Raw genomic sequence first — 16,801 nt, 5'->3', positions numbered from 1 at the left:
CCTCACTGCACTTATTTTCCCTTTTTAATCAACTCGCTTCGTAGGATGGGCACGTACAAGTCTTTACTTGCCACTGATGGTCACGATTATGGTCAAGTCTTGATGTCCGTTTTTTACGATCGTCCGATTTGTCCATGTGTTACGATTACGGGTACGGTGTGTAGTTTTTTTTCTTTATTGCCTGATACGGGGATTTGGGTGCTTGCATGTTGCATCGCATGAAGCTTTCGGTCGCATATGTATAGAGGTCATGCCAAAATTTTTCTAGGCTGTGTATTGTCTAGGGTGGTACTTGGGTTAGTTACGTCTATATTTGTATGAGTGTCCTTGTTTTGGATTGATTCCTTTTTTATCGCCTTTTGGTTGTTTTGCAGGCATTCTTTGTGACTGTCTATGTTGTGGTGTGTGTGTTTACCATCTGAATGGCGCCTCACGCTCCTCCCCCTATCCCAGTTTGTCCCACTAGTCAGTAGGAATTACTCTTCCCTACTCACTTTTGAGCCTCTCACGAAGGCGGGACTCGCAACTTTCGTGGCTGCCTCCTTTCCATTACTTCCAGTGGATCCATCGATGTGTGATGAGTTTCTGGCCTCCTACTGCAAGAAGTCAGGATTGGTCCAAGGTACTTCCATGACTTTGACACCTCGAGGCCTCGGGAAGGCTCTGTCTCTTCCCTCCAAAGGTGAACCCTTTGTTACAACTCGCCAGCTTTTCTCCAACGAAGAGATTTTGAAGCTGTTACAAAAACAGACCAGGGAAATTCTAAATGTTAAGAAGGTGATCAACTCTTCAGGAGTTTCCTTTTCTATGATCACTGATCCTGTGTGGAAGTTGATCTGTCAGTTTCTCCAAGACATGTTTATGCCTACAAAAACGCCATCCCATTACTTGTCCAAAGAGCTCTTTACAGCTTCATGGATGGTGTTAAAAGGAGTAGCTATTGATTGGAGCACTTACCTACTCACTAAGATGGATCAACATTTCGTCAAAATCACCAGGGGTAATGTTACGAATGTCACCTATGGATCCTACTTGTCTGCCTTCTTGACTTACTCAGGTTTACAAAAGAGTGCCTCCACCTCCTCCATCTGATCCAGTACCTCCTCCTCCACCTTCAAATGAGTCAGAACCAATTGATATAGAGAATCTGGATTCTCCTCCTCCCCTGGTCATACAACGCAAACGCTTGAAGCGGGTAGCAGAAAAAGCTCCTTCAGTTCTTCCTTCCGTGCCCATTCCCGCTACCTCTGGCAGTGATCTCCCTGCTTATCTCACATGTAACAACATGTTCCGAGCACATCGAGAAGGTTCGTTGGACATATCAGTCCCCTCACTGAACAGTCTAGTCTCAGGAGATGCCATTCCTTTCCTATGTAAAGACATTCAGAGTTCCATTAAACTGTCAGTGACAGCCTGTGTTCAATAGCTGTACGCTTCCTTTTATGAAGAACTGATGCAGTCTAAGTACCAATTGCATAAGGCCACATCTGAGTTAGCCTCCGCTAAGGATACCCTGGCAGATCTGTTTAAGCAGATGGAGCAACAAACCCAACTGATTGAAACCCAAAGAGATGAGATATCTTCTTTGAAGATTCAGTTAACAGAAGCTCAATCAGAGGTCACTAGCTTCTTGGCGGCGAAGGAGAGGATGTCCAACGAAGCGCACGAGTTCCAAACTCTCTTAGATGTCAAACTTTCAGCCTTACACTGCTAATGACACAGTGGAATCACAAGCTTCCCAAATCAAACAGTTGCAAGATCAACTGGCAAAGTCACGGTCTGTTCCTCCAAGCCCTAATGTTCCCTTGATCCCTTCTCTCTCACAGCAGGACTTGGCAGTTTTTCAGAGATAGGCTACCTTGTGTCCTCTTTTCCAAGATAAAGTGGAAAGATTGCAGTCCAGGATGGGTCTGCTATGGTCTACATTTGAGCAATTCCAGGAATATGTTCCTCCGGACCATTATTTCTTTATCCACTATCAATTACAGAAGTTGGCCTTTTACATGAAGCTTTCCACGATGGATCTTCCTCTTCCAGAGGATGGTTGGAACGGGGCTTGGTCTCATGAGTTGCTAATAGAGGTGGTCCGTATGGTGTTTGAAGATTCTGTCACGATCGATACCATGTTGATGTCATATATGTATTTACGAGGAGACTTATTGATTCCAAATGAAGTGGATATGGCCTGGTATGTGGGAGATGTGGTTTTATAAGCTATTTTGTATGTTAACCATTTGGAGTTGCGAATAGATGACATGTTTCAGAGTTACTCCTCCAAAGTGGCTACTTGCCCTGATAATTCCTGGCATTCCATGATTGATTCTGTGGTCCTAAATCAAAGACAGAACACAGCTTCTACCTATGTACAAAGCACTAACCAACTGAGGGTGGATCTCTTAGCTTATCTTTCCAAAAATAATCCATTTGATTCCATTTTTTTTTATGCCTATCAAAGAAGATCTATCTTAGGTCATTCTGTCCCTACCCTACTGTATTACCAACAAATGGCTCACCGTTATGATATATATCTTTCCCTCTATCAAACCAATTCCACAACCATCTTACACCTTCTTTTCCAACCTCAACCTTTTCCTCAAATTCCCATATTTATATACTGCTCTTTTATTGAGGATAGAGTATTTTCCCCTTCTGCACCATGCCCTTCTCCATCCATTCATGTATCTTCTACCTTTTCTATTTATCAATTAACACCCTTCCTAAGTGATTCCCTAAAATTTTCAGCCACTCCTTTAAATTATTCCTCCTTTTATGATTTTGCCTACCCATCTCTTCATCCACTTTTACTTATTCCACTTCCATCTCCTGCCACTTCTATCTCTCAACCCCCTCAGTTGGTTAGTGAATATAACGGGTTTGATTATCAGGTTTTCAGAAGAAGGGGATGAAGCTCGAATGATTCTCTTACAGAACCTCAGCTAAACTAGTCAATAATTCCAGGAGATTGGACAATTGCCAATCAAGCATACCAGAACTATATTCATTTTGCTCACCAATATTCACAATCTTTGGATCCTTCGGTGAGATTGACAACTCATTTTGCTTGGTATCTAGCATACATACATAGACATTCCCATAATGATCAAAAGGCCATTCCAAAACTTTGTATGAATGTCAATGTGAACATTGACTCCCACCAGTTGGATGTCCTATATTTTCATACCCTATGTCTCCCTAGCAGATACCTTGTCTTGCTAGAAAGGATGTGTTGCTTGCAGTTTTTTCAAAATCCTCCCAAGGCATTTGTAGATGAATCCTTCTCCATGAATCGCTTCCGAAACCACCAAGCTTTTAAAAGGGATCATCTTCATTGATGCCTTTGCCATGTATTTTGGAAGAATTTTAATGATATATCTCTTTTTGGAGGTATCATTCATATGGTTGGTTAGTGTTCGTGTATGTGTTGTTTTAATTGTATGTGATGAGTTCGTGTTGGTTGCGAATCCTTGTTCGAGAACTATTTTTAAAAAGATTGTTGGTAGATGAAAAGCCTATGGTGGACAACTGAAGAGAACCTCTTATATCCTTTACAAATTTGTAATGGTTTTTACATGATTAATCAAATGAGTTCATGCATAATGGAGTTTTCCTTTAGTAGTTTCGATACAGGTGATAAGTTGGGGTCGTGTTTTGACAAGATTATTGAAGATATGAAGGAAGATCCAAATTGAGCTCTTTATATTATTCTTTTCCTTAGGTCGCAAGGACGCTTCCTTTCTAAGTGTGGGGATATGTTGAGAGTGGAAAAAGACTGAATTTTTGACTGATTTTTGTTGTTTTTGAGGTCTGAATGATTGATTTTTGGTGGATTTAGAGTGATGTATGATTGTTAATGGAAGTATTTGAGAGTGTTTTGGATAATATTGATTATGTTTTGGAAGTTCATGATGATTTTCAGTGGAGATATAAGGTTCTGTGATGTTCTGATTGGTTCTGTATACCTTCTATATAGCTTCTGTTTTGTTCTGATTATCTTCTGTATGAAGCATGGATTGATGATTAATGAAGATTGAGATCTTGTGAAAGCTTATTGAATAGTTTTTTAGAGTTTGGAATGGTTTGAGTATGAGTTATGAGGTTTTGATGACCTTCTGTAGACTCTCTGTAGAGCTTCTGTCTCTGTACTGTAACTGTACTGTAGCTGTTCTGGTGCTATACTGTGACTATTCTGTAGACCTCCTCTTTTTCTAACCTTTGGAAATGATAAATCTAAGTTCAAAAGAGCTAAAACAAGTGGAAGAAACAGCTGCTGAAGACTGAAGAGAAGACTAAGTGACAGTGACAGTAGTGAGCTGTGAAAAGACACTGTAGTGGCTCTGGTGACTCTTCATATCAGACATACCTCTTGGGAGGTGCATCCACGACCTAAGAAGGATTATTGAGGGTTATTATGAGAGTATTGTAGTGAGGATATGATGTACTATTGAGAGAGAGAGAGAGAGAGAGAGTAGTCAAATCTATGAAAACATTGTAATTATATATGAGAGATTGAGAGAGAGAACTATGAAGACATTGAAGATGAATACTATGTGATGTATTTCCATTCAAAGATAGTGTATTCTTTTGTGTTCTTTGTTCTATTGAAGAATTTTATGAAGATGTTGAAGATTATGGTTGATTCTATCAAATCCGTGGGAGAAATCTACTATGATGTTGCGTGAAGAATTGTTGTTTTCTTTGTTTTGATGATCAGAAGAATGAAATAAAAGCTTGTTGATGTTACAAGATAGATTTTCTTGCAAGAGAATTCACTTTTCCTTGGTGTTCCTCTTGGGGCTCCAGTCAGCCAGCAATAAATGCCTGAATAACCACCATGATGACCACCATAAAATGCCTAAAATACCCAGTAATGTCAAGCATAGTCCAAACTCACACATGAGCTAACTAGACTGCTAACAAATTGGCCCGTAGTGCTTACTGATTGTTTATACATTGAGGGCCTTTTAAATTAGCCAAGGAGATTGTCAAATCTCAGTGTGTACTAAATCCATTGGCAATTGAAGTTAAAGAAATACCACAAGGGGCGCCAATTTCGGGGCCAATGAGGTGTCCAACACCCAACATTGTTAAGGTAAATGTGCATTTCAATTAATGCTCTTTATTCATTGCTATAATTAAGTGCTTGACCAAGTATTACCACCCTATTGGAGATGAAAGGCTAGTTTCAACAGCTCTACCTTTGAGCATTCTATACATTCTCTCATTCATTTACAACATTGATACATTCACTTCAAAGTTCTCTTTCTTCTCTATTTGTGTTTTTGTCTTTGTGTTTAAGGTTTGTCAAAAATAACAGGTATGCTCTGATACCATGTCAAAATAAGCGACAATACAAAGAGACAGTAGGGTTTGTGGGGAGTAACACAGAGTGTGTATGGTAAACATTCAGAGAGAAAAGGAACTCAAAAACACTAGAAGAACACGATGATGATGCACTGAATCATACTATGAGAAGAAAAGCTAATACAACGGAGCCGAAGCTCAGAAAATAACTGCACTATCCTATCTGAATCAGGCAGCAACACCTATGGGAAATTCGCACAATGAAGGGAGTGAAATACAGTCCTCCGAGCAGTGGGCTATCGAAGTAATCACTGAAAGGTGAAGGACAACTGTCGAGGGAGTGAACCGCAGTCCTCTAATACCGTCGAAGATGTGGAAGATGATCACTAGCTGTCGAGGGGACAAACCGCAATCCTCTAATGCCGGAGAGTGACTTGGGCAACAAATTGCAAGTCCAGAGTGTTAGAGTTATCAAACACAGGGAGAGCAACCTAGATACTAATGCTAGGTGAATAATGATGATGCCAGATGATGGAAGATGAGCCAAGCTGCAAAAACGCAGGTCCCAACAGCCTCTTGATAGATGAGTGACACCAGGTAATGGAGGAGGAGCCACGCTACAAAAACGCAAGTCCCAACAGCCCCTATGATAGACGAGTGATGAAATCACTGACACTCAGTGATGGAGACTGTCACCAAAGACTAGGATGCTCACGCCAAGCAGGAGATGATAACGTTAAGCAAGGAAAAGGCCTCCAACCTGAAAAATGCAGGTGAAGGTGGAGCCTAATGGAGAAGGGTATTGACGCTAAGCAAATGATGGTGACGCCAGGTGAAAGATGCTCCAAACACAAGGCCTAATGATGGAATAAGGCGCCTAAAGCAAAAGGGAAAGGGTGAAAGCAACCATGAGCCACGAACCACAATGTCCTCTCAAAGGGGTGTGAGGGTAGTGGAAGGGACTAGTGAGAGAAGGGAGGTGGTGGTGGTGGTGATCCAAGGTGGTAAAGAATGACTGAAGAGAGTATGGTAGGAGAATGAATAAAGTGACTGCTTATTTATAGGCATAAGCTATCTGGTAGCACACCATTGTGTGGCTGCCCATTGAAAAAGTGGCCAAAATGTGGACACCAACCCTTTTTGGGTCTATCAGTGTGAAACCCTAAATGAAGTGTGTAAACTGAAGAAGTGGTTTCTCAACAAGGTTTGCATTTACTGCGTTAGTGTCTAACTTATTTTGTTTTAACTATGTTTATACATTCTATGTTTTCTCTGTGCAAACACTAGCATATCTTCATAGGCTATGTATGCTACTGCTATTAGAGTCTTAGTCATCCCTTGGACGAGTGTCTGATTGTTTTTTCAGCAATCTGGGTGGTATGGTTCATACCGAGTAGGGCGAGCAATATAGATAGACCCTCGACAATGCCTCCTGGCAGTGCATAGCTTATTCATTGCATTTATTGCATAGTCGGCCAGTTTCTTGGTTGGTTGGCTAGTTTTTACTTGCCAACCTGCTATATTTTATTATTTTTTATGGGTTATTTACGCACAACCCACTATACATATCTACCTTCTTCATTTCAGCATTCATTCACTACAAATTTCTATGTTCTATTGTCTCTTTTCTCTCTCCCTCCTCTCTCCATGTTCATTTTCTATTCGTTCAGACATCGCTTCTGCATTCGCTACACTAACATGGCATCAGAGCAGCATTCAAGGGCTAATTGATCGTGGGCAAACCTGAAAGGGAGATTTCAGCATGACAAAAGTTTGTGCTTTCAGCGTTCAAGGGCGAGTGGGAGGGCTGTGCATCGATACACGGTTGAGGCAAACAAGTGAAGCACGGGAAAGGAGCAAAGTTGCTGTTTTTTGCAGGTTTTTGCTGTTCATGAAGGAGAAAAGGCTGCATTTTCAGTCTTTTGTGCAGATTTTGAGTTTCATCGCCTTCGACGGTTGAAACAAGTTTGGGACAAGCAAAGGAAGCCCTAGTAGGTAGCGTTTTTGAAGTCAAAGGGCGCTGCCCTTGTTTTTTTGCAAGTTATTCAAGTGACAATGTCTTCGGAGATCAATGTGTAGTTTTAGTCTATTATGGACTATAAGGTTCCCGTATGACTGGCACGCACTTCCAACCAAAAGATTGATGAGCTGAATTAGCGCATCTCGCAAGTAATAATGATCGCCATCTTGGATACCTGTGATTTGGTGGAGCTCATGACTGAGACCAAAGACCATCCTATAGCTAGTAATGCCTCCAAGCTCTCTTGATGAGAAAGATGAGTTGATAAAGGTACTGTGAGAGTGTGCAATGGAAAGAGGAAAGTGAACACGAAGAGGAGACGAAGAGAACACAAGAGAGAGAAGGAACAATGTGGCTGCAATGGCTGAAGGCACAAGGCTGCAATAGTCAGCCCCAACACTCAGCTCTACGTGTCACTGTGGGCACCAAACGGTAGCAAGGGGGTGAGAGAATGAGGAGGACTCGTTGATCACAAAGGATCAATGATGGATCATGGATAATGAAAGTGGGAGGGCACACCGCCTATATATAGGTGTAAAAGAGGGAAAACCCTAAATGTGGTCAAACCCCTAAAAAAGGCCAAAAAGTGCACAAAAAGAAATGCATTAATGTGCCCTCCATCTAAAGTGTCTAAAACACATAAAATGACAAACAAAGACAATGTCAGAGCTCCTAATGTCCTTGTCTAACTCAGACTGATGACTCAAACTGAGAGTCACAAGCAAGAGATGACCACACAAGACACACATGACTACTAACAAGTACATGCACATTGGGACAAATTGAATGCCCACATCGGCTTCTTTCTATTTCTCTCTTGCACTCCAGTTATGATAGCTCACATCCAGCATTTGACTATTGCTCAGGAGATATGGCTAGAATTGGACCAATGGTAGAATCAAATGAGTGTGATAAAGCAATTGTCTCTAGAGGTACACATGCAAACATTGAACCCCTCCAAGTCCACTTCCATGCGGAAGCATGTCAATAAGCTTCGGCAATTGCAAATGCATATCCAAAACACAAGGAAGATGATTACCTCAGAGGACATGGTAATAACTCTTCTTTCGCAATTATCGCCCCAATTTAGTGCATTCTATTCTGCCTTGATTGCTTCAAGGCAAATAGATATCCTTAAGTGGGAGGAGTTGGTTTCAATGGTCTTGGATCAAGAGAAACGTCTCAAAGGTCACCATGCTCCCAAGATGGAGGCATTGACAAGACAATCTTCCCAACAAAAGGGGAAGAAGAACAACAAGGACAAGACCAACCAAGATAAATCCAAGGAGTATACTTGTCACAATAGTGGCAAAACAAGTCATTGGAAGAAGGATTGCCCTAACAAGGACAAGGACAACAAGAAGGATAAATCTACAAAGGACTCAAGAGTAGTGACTGCTCCTTCATCAACCGCCTTTCTCCATTTGAAGGTGATTGAGGATTCAACACCGACGGCTACTAATGTAGCAATGATGACCCCCCCAACCTCATAAGTGGGATTGTGGCAATTGGCACTTCCTGCCACATGACTCCTACAACTAGCATTGCAATTTGCATGTATGTGTCCAATGCGCGGGCCAATTCTCAACGGTAATAGCTCTTCGGTCTCTATCAAAGGTAAAGATGATATGCAGTTGATTTTGAATGGGCAAGGTGATGCCCACACATCAAATGTTCTCTATGTGCCGGGTTTATGCTCTTGGCCTTGTGATCAGGTTTGACAAGGTCTCTTTCTAAGTTCTTAATGGAGCTTCTTGATAGGTTCTTTGTGCAAGTCATGAGGAGAATTAAGTCTACAAGATGCAAACTTCATCAACCTTTACTTCTCTTCTTCTTTCTTCACAGACCGAGATTGCACTATAGCATGTTTGGTTTGGCCACCTCAACTACAAGCCCCTTCAAGGGCAGCTCGTAGTCAGCTTGTGCATGGATTGCTAGAGATTACAATGAACTACCTATTGAGCTAAAAATGCATTAGACTGACTTAAACAGCCCCAAAACACACTTAATTAATGAAGAAACCATCTTATTTAAAAAGAAACACAATCCTAGAGAGTTACTATGTCCCACATGCACAACCCTAATTTGGGTGTCCCAAACTTTCTATAAATAGGCATGCAACCTACCACTCTCCCTCAATCTCATTTTTGCAAGTTTCAGAAGCCGTATCTCTGCTGCCCACACCCTGTTTGCGGAGGACATCATAGTCAAAGCTTCCCCTAGTCATTTGCTACCATCTAGCAACTGATTCCAACCTTCGTCTACATCCTGCCGCTATTGCCACCTGCCTAATATTGTCACCACCTACCTGCAATTGTCACCTAGTACCCTAGAGCTGTTGCCTACTGTCAAATCCTTGCATTTACTACTGTCACCATTAGTTGGCCCTGTTGAGCTAAATTATGTATTACTTGCTAATTAGCCTCTTAAACGGCCCCAAAACACACTAAAATATGCTCTTTTAGAGTAAAACCCTAAAACAGGAAGCGGTTCAAGTGAGTTCAGTGGAAACCCGAAAACGTGGAGTGGTTCGAGAGAGTTCAGTGGAAACCCTAATTTTTGGGGCCCCTTCCACATCTATAAATAGGCAAGCTGCCCCCATTCAGCCTCATTCCGTCTGTGCAGGTTTCGCACCCTCTAGTGCAGATTTCAGCCATCAGTCTACCTCCACGTGGCTGTCCAGCCTTCGCAACTACTGCCACCTCTCCATCCAGCCTTGTAGTGCCCTCGCGCCTTCTTCCAGCTATCGCCCACTGTTTGGCGCCATTCCTTCTGCTGCGTTTGGCCCTGTTCCTCATCGCCAGCACCTCCATCCTCATCTGTTCTCTGCGTTTGCAGCTTCTGGTTGTTGGCAATAGTAGGCAGCACTCCTCCAGCAAGCGACCTTCAATACCCTGCGTTTTGGTCATCCACTGCCAGGCGACTGCTAGTTGATGCTCTCCTCCATCAAGTGACACTCTGTCTGCTGCATTTGCAGCCTTTTGGGGCCGCCCTCTGCCCTTTGCATCTTCTACAACTTGCGTTTAGTTCTCCAACAACCTCTGGTACCATCATTTTGCAGTTTCCTCTCCCTTCACACTCTGACTGGTGATCACAGACTTGGGATCCGTCTCCGATGGACGTCACACTCCGACATTGCTCTGCCCTTGAGCACACTGTACACTCTTACATTCATTTACAGCATTCATTCACTTCAGAGTTGTGTTCTCTCTCTCCCTTCTTCTGTTTGTGTTTGAGTTTCTGTGATTGAGTTTTGAGTTTTGCGTTTAGGGTTTGAGTTTTTCCCTCTGTGTTTGTGTTTGTCTCTTTGTGTTTCTGTCGTGGTCGTACACTCTGTGCGTCCTCAGTGAAAACCCTAGCAATTTTCTTCACATGGTATCAGAGCCGATGCTCTTGTAAAGAGTATCCTGCGGATATTGTGGAGAGCTAGTCTTTGTGCGAGGCACACAATACAACTCATAACCGAATCACAATGTCCCAAACACCTTCTTCTCCAATTCCTATGATGTCTTATCAAGCTTCTGCATCATTAGAGGCCCTGAGACGGCATTATGAACTCGGTGAGGAGCATGACACTCCACCTTCACCAGATTTCACTAGCATGATAGAGGAGGACTTTGAGGAGTACTATCGCAACAAGTACGGTGATGTTTACACCCCTCCTAACAGTTTTGCTACCACATCTTTCATGGTGTTTGGATGTGATACCTATGTTCACATTCCAAAGAAGTAGAGGGATAAGTTCAAGCCGACTTCCAAGAAACAGATGTTTGTTGGCTACATCTCTCAATCACAAAGGTACAGGATTTATGATCTCATCTCATGGGATGCTTGTATGAGCCAACATGTGTAGTTCATGGAGTATTTAACTCTGCAGAGGTAGATGAGGAGCACCCTATTCTTAGAGATCCATATGATAGTTGGACAGCTGAGTCAAGTTTTGTGAAGCCTATGCCTCTTGAGGCTCCAATTACAAAGGAGGAGATTGCTTCTCCATCGGATTCCCTGCCAGTGGATATTCAAAATACTTCAGCAAAGGTAGAGTAGCGAGGGTAGTATCGACCTCCTCCTAATTGGGCTCATGAGACAATGTGATGCAAGGATTGAGGGACTTCTTGAGGAGTGGCAGCACCCCTCATTCTGCTTTTCTAGTGCTAGTGATGTGGTCATTCCTCACAACTCTCCAATACTAGAGAGGGAGTGTGAGAGAGTGGTGAGGTGAGGCAGTTGAGCATCATCTATACAAGTATACAAGTGCACAAGATCCAAAGAGGGATGTTCCCTGAAGCATCAACCCAAGTCTAGCAAGTTTTAAGGTCCTACAGCAAGGATTGATACCTACGTTCATGATGGGATGTTTTTTAAACACAAGGCAAGATTGGCTCCTAGTTTGAGCTCACGAGAAAACACTTTGGCAATTTGGCCAAAAGGCAAGGAATCCATGGTCACGTATGCTTAGAGGCATTGCTAGCAAGATGGTCGTATATGCTACTGGAGATACATTGTTTTATAGATATACAGAGCCGCTATGATTATTCTTTGTTTTCAGGAGCTAGTATGATCAATCTTGATAACCAATTCTCTCCAAGGCACCTTCGTAATGACTCGATCACCCACTGCTTTGGTATCCATGGTCCATTCTAATAGTCATTGCTATGTGTCCTATGATGAGCCATTTATTGTATCTTGTATTGTACCAATTCATCCGTGATCTGTGAGAGGGTGTTGGCAAATTAGACAGCCCATGTGTAAGTCTAGTTGTGTTTTAATGGGTTTTGCATTCCTTTTTCACTGTGGATCAATGGGCACTAATTATTTTATGGGCAATTGATTGTCCTATCTGTGTCTTTGCTAGCATGTATTTTGAGTCCCTTAGATGTTGGCCAACCTAATCCAGTTTGATATCTACTTATAGATTGGGCTATCTTCTCTATGTCATTGTCAAATATATTTAATTAATTATAGGTCCTATTGAAGAGAGGGAGCCAATACCAATGTCTACTCAGCTGGTAACTCACTATTGTATTCGACTATCCCATGACTTGGTATATGTAGGCATGCAATTACTCTCACTTGGGCTAATATTATATGGATTCCATTTCTTAAGCATTCTTCTAATCTCTCTTTGCAGTGTTTCCCTTCTCTTTCTACTCTCTTACGTTGTGCAAATTGCAATGTATTAAAGCAGCTTCACACGCTTCCATTGTTGCACCCACCTCTAACCTTGAAATTATCTTATGTTGAGAGTGCTCTTCTACAGGAAGAGGTTAACGGTAAGAATTTGGATGCCTCTCGTGTGTCGCATGCTATGACAGTTAGAGGCAAGAATGATGGATATGGAAAGCATGGCAGTGATAGTGGTACTGGCCGTGGACGGGATTCTCAGAAATCTTGGTCCAAGTCTCATGGGAAGTCACGTAGCAAATCCCATGGCAGGAATGCAGATGTTACTTGTCACCATTGTGGAAAAAAGGGCCACATTAGGCCACAATGCCATGAACTGCGCAATGAAAGGCGCAAAGATAAGGGGAATGACAAAGTGTATGATAAGTCTTCTGATTGCAGCATAGTGCCTGCAAAGTCTAGTGTTAAAATTGAAGAGATCAATGTTATAGTTTGTGATGATTTAAGCAATTCTTTTGAATTGAACTTTCTATATAAAGCAAGAGCTTTAATTTTTCGTGTGACAAATGTCACCACTTTCTCAGCTTCTTCCAAAACAAGCTTCACCCAAGAAAGTTCTCCAATATCCTCAAACAACAAATCAAGGCAATGGCATGTGCAATGGGTGAAAAAAATGATTGGCCAATCTTGCTCAACCAAGTGACCAATATGAACACAATTGGTTGCATTGTCCACGCACACTTGGACTCCATTTTGACATGGCCTTCTTTGGCTACGCTACCAAGCTAGGAAGGAGGATTCAAATGGGCAAGATCAAAGAGCAACCAAAAGCCACCTCTCATTGGAATAGCAAGGCATCTTAGACCATTTCTTATCAAACTCTTCGTGGAGGCTAGATGGCAGCTTTAGGCCTAGGAAGTTTTCTTTTTTCTATAGCTACTAGCTCATAGGAGCTTAGTAGTTGGTACTAGGCATGGATATGGTAAGGACCCAATGGCATGTGCAAGATATGGTGAGCCATAGGAGAAGCAAAGACTACCTATGCCCTATGGGACTATCCCAAAGCCCATGAGGTATGGAGAGCCCTCGGCATCATATTTCATGGCGAGACCATGGTCACTATTGAGGGAGCTCTAGCTTGGGTCACAAACAAAGGCCTAGCATGTGGATATAAGGATGTTTAGTCGGAACCATTCCTTTCTTGTCATTGAACATCTTACCAAGATCCCCACTCCAAATTACTCACAAGAACAATAGACCCATGGCCACTATCATAGATGGGAGCAAATTGCTAGTATTATTGCCTATACATTTGGACCACAGTAACCATGAAACATGTTTCACGAGACGTGAAACGTGAACATGTTTCACAAATAAAAGTTTCAGTATGTAACTCTTTTTGCACAATCATTTCACTTCAATGCAAAACAACAATTTCTATTGAAATTTTTATAGGTATATATGTTCTAAATGTGTTAATTTGCCATTTCACATGGCATTAGACTTGGGATCTATCCAAGGGGTGAAACATTTCATGTTGAAATGCATCGTTTCACGGGTGAAACATTTCACAATTACCTTGATTTGAACTGCAAGATATAGCCATTCTATCATAGAAACATGAAACGGGGAACGGGAACGGGGAATGGGGACGTGGACGGAGACGGGAACCCCAAACCTAGGGAACGGGGACATGGGAACGGGAACGGCATTTAAAAAATCAAAATTCATGAAAAAAAATTAATATTTCACTCATAATCCATGTGGACTCTGGAGTGTTAAAACTTAAAACCAAGGTATATAATCCACAAGGACAAATCATTTTAAGTTTTAACTTTAAGATATCATGCATTATTCTAAAACTACTCATTAGAAATTGAATTGCAACTTACAAGGCTCAAGAGGTAAGCTATTCAATTATAGATAATAAAATCCATAATACATATGCCAAAAACCATAAATGATAAAACAATGAACAATGAACTAAACTTAAAAGTCTAAGCTAAAAGAACATGCCTATGGTACCATTGCCAGAACATATGATTATTGAAGGCTCGAGAGAAGGGAGAAGGCTCAAGAGTCAAGACTCACTTAAGAGTCAAGAGAGAAGGGAAAGGAAGAGAAGGGAGAAAAAGAAGAAGGTTCATGGAAGAAGAAAGAAGAGAAGGGAGAAGTGAAGAGAAGGTAGAAGGAAGAAGAGAAGGAAGAGAAGAAAGAGAAAGAAGAAGAAGGAAGAGAAGGAAGAGGTTGGAGGTGGGAGGAGAAAGAAGAGAAAGAAGAAGAAGGAAGAGAGGGAAGAGAAGGAAGAGAAGAAAGAAGAAGAAGGAAGAGAAAGAAGGTGGCTGGGCCCTAGGGCCTGGGGCAGGATGCAGGCGGGTCCCGGGAGCAGGATGCAGGCGAGAACAGGACGTAGGCTAGGACTGGGCTCAGGCGGAAGCAGGCGGGAGTAGGATGCAGGCGGGAGCAGGACGCAGGAGCACTGGGCGCAGGCGGAAACAAAATGCGGGCGGCCCGTAGGTAATTTTTGCCACGTGGCGTTCCTTGTTCCGTTTCAGACAGGGATCGCAACCGTACTGCGTTCCCTGTCTGAAACGGAACAGGGAACGCCACGTGGCAAAAGTTCCCTGCTGCGTTCTCTATCTGAAACGGAACAGGGAACGCCACATGGCAAAAATTACCTACGGGCCGCGCATTCCCTGTCTGAAACGGGACAGGAAACATTCCATCATTTGGAAACGCGGTCCGCGACGGATACATGCCGGGGACGGCGATTCCACGTGCCGGGGGGCCGTTCCGGCCGTTTCCTGTCACTATGCATTCTATAGACCTTCAATATGTATCCAACTAAGAGAGACTCTTGAGGGTTTGGCCGAAGATCATCCACACTCTCCACAAGAGATGGGAGAGAGTGCGTAGTGGCTATGAGAGGATAAGGAGGAGAAGAGATGCCTTCTTGCAAGCCTAGGACTCAAGCACCCTTTTTCATACTACCCCTCATCTGGTTTGGCATTATAGCCCATGATATTGGTTGTTCACACAACTATTGTATTTGCGATGTAGTTAGCCGCTCTTTACAAGGTTCTTTGTACTTTGTATGTCGCCTCACGGTGCACTTTCTCCGAGGTGTTATTACTAGAACTTTCTATTCTCTGGGAAAAAAAGCATCTATTGAACTTACACTACAATCATTCTTTCAGAGATAGTTTGTCTTATGAATTTGACCAGAGGTGCGAGATCTACCAGCTTCAGCCTTGCCCATGGTACATGATGAATCACTTCAAAATTAATGATCATAGTTAGAGTGTTTTGGGCTCTATGGATGATCTACAACCAACTAAATGTTTTGAGCTATAGCTTGTTACAATAAGATGTTTCACCTGGAGACATCTAGCTGTACTGTAAAACGTTTTGAAAGAAACAAGCATTTGAGATTTTAAGGAACTACGACTATGCTGACAACCTGATATATCATCGAAAGATGGCCTATCGTTACCGGCAGTCCTGTAGCCATTGTCGTCTTAAAGAAAGCATACATGTTGTTGATTACTAACGAATATGGAGCTGCAAGGATGTACCACGGCGAACTGCGGTTGTGCTTGCCCGTATCAGCGAACGAATCATAGCTGGTGCCGCTTCTGAGCTTGACAGAGTACTACTCTGCTTGGTTCACCCCGCAACATTCATGTCCGTTCGGAATGCGTAACTCAAATCTTCCTCCAGACTAAGGTTTATAAAGCTTCGGTGGGCATGGGCGTCCTTAAAGTAACAACAGCCAAAAGTTGTTCGCACGTTAGAGAGGAAACAGCTTACAAGGGCGGAGAGAGAGAAAGAGAGAGAGAGAGAGACAAAGAGCATCCTTTTTCTTCAAATTTCTATAATAAACTCTTTTTTCTTGAAAAGCAAGATATCCACTTATTTCAAGGCTAAGTGGACTCCTTAATTCAAGTTAACAATGAGTAATTTTTTGAGACATGCACCACCTTGTCAAGAGCACCATTGAGGGTGATGCCACACGCAGACCAGCAGGACATCGGCTTAGTCTTGCTAGTCAAAGTCTTCACGTGTGGGAGCAGTTTTGACAAGTGAGGAATGACTTTCCTCTTTGGCACATGCACCGGCAAATGCCAGTTTCCAATCAACACAGGTAATCTCTCTCTCTCCCCCCTCTCTCACGTGCAAATGTATGTAGGCCAGACATGTACAGTTCCGCTGGGTATCTTCTGTCATGCCCTTTCTCCCTTTGGGCATACTCATCTTTCTCTGCAACGGTGACCATTTCTGCTCCTCACTGTGATTGGCAGACCCTGTCGCCATATATTTCTCCTACTCTCACCATATATCTCTCCTACTCATGCT

At 42.5% G+C, this 16,801-nt stretch overlaps 1 protein-coding gene across 2 annotated transcripts in view; it reads right to left on the bottom strand.

The window, feature by feature from the left end:
• The window catches only part of LOC148037016 (putative complex I intermediate-associated protein 30), a 78,688-nt gene extending 62,429 nt beyond the window's left edge, over positions 1 to 16,259 (bottom strand). For both annotated transcript variants that reach the window (XM_087675955.1, XM_087675956.1), the window contains exon 1: positions 16,021 to 16,259. In XM_087675955.1, coding sequence (XP_087532081.1) covers positions 16,021 to 16,066 — 46 coding nt within the window. In that variant the 5' untranslated portion in view covers positions 16,067 to 16,259. The remainder of the gene's footprint in view (positions 1 to 16,020) is intronic.
• Between the last annotated feature and the right edge of the window lie 542 nt (positions 16,260 to 16,801).

Source organism: Lygodium microphyllum, chromosome 4, assembly GCF_053477565.2.
Source record: "Lygodium microphyllum isolate KBCC chromosome 4, Lygodium_microphyllum_v1.1.10, whole genome shotgun sequence".
Classification (NCBI taxonomy): domain Eukaryota; kingdom Viridiplantae; phylum Streptophyta; class Polypodiopsida; order Schizaeales; family Lygodiaceae; genus Lygodium; species Lygodium microphyllum.
Note: the sequence above shows the minus strand (reverse complement) of the source record. Positions and strands in the feature narration are given on the sequence as shown.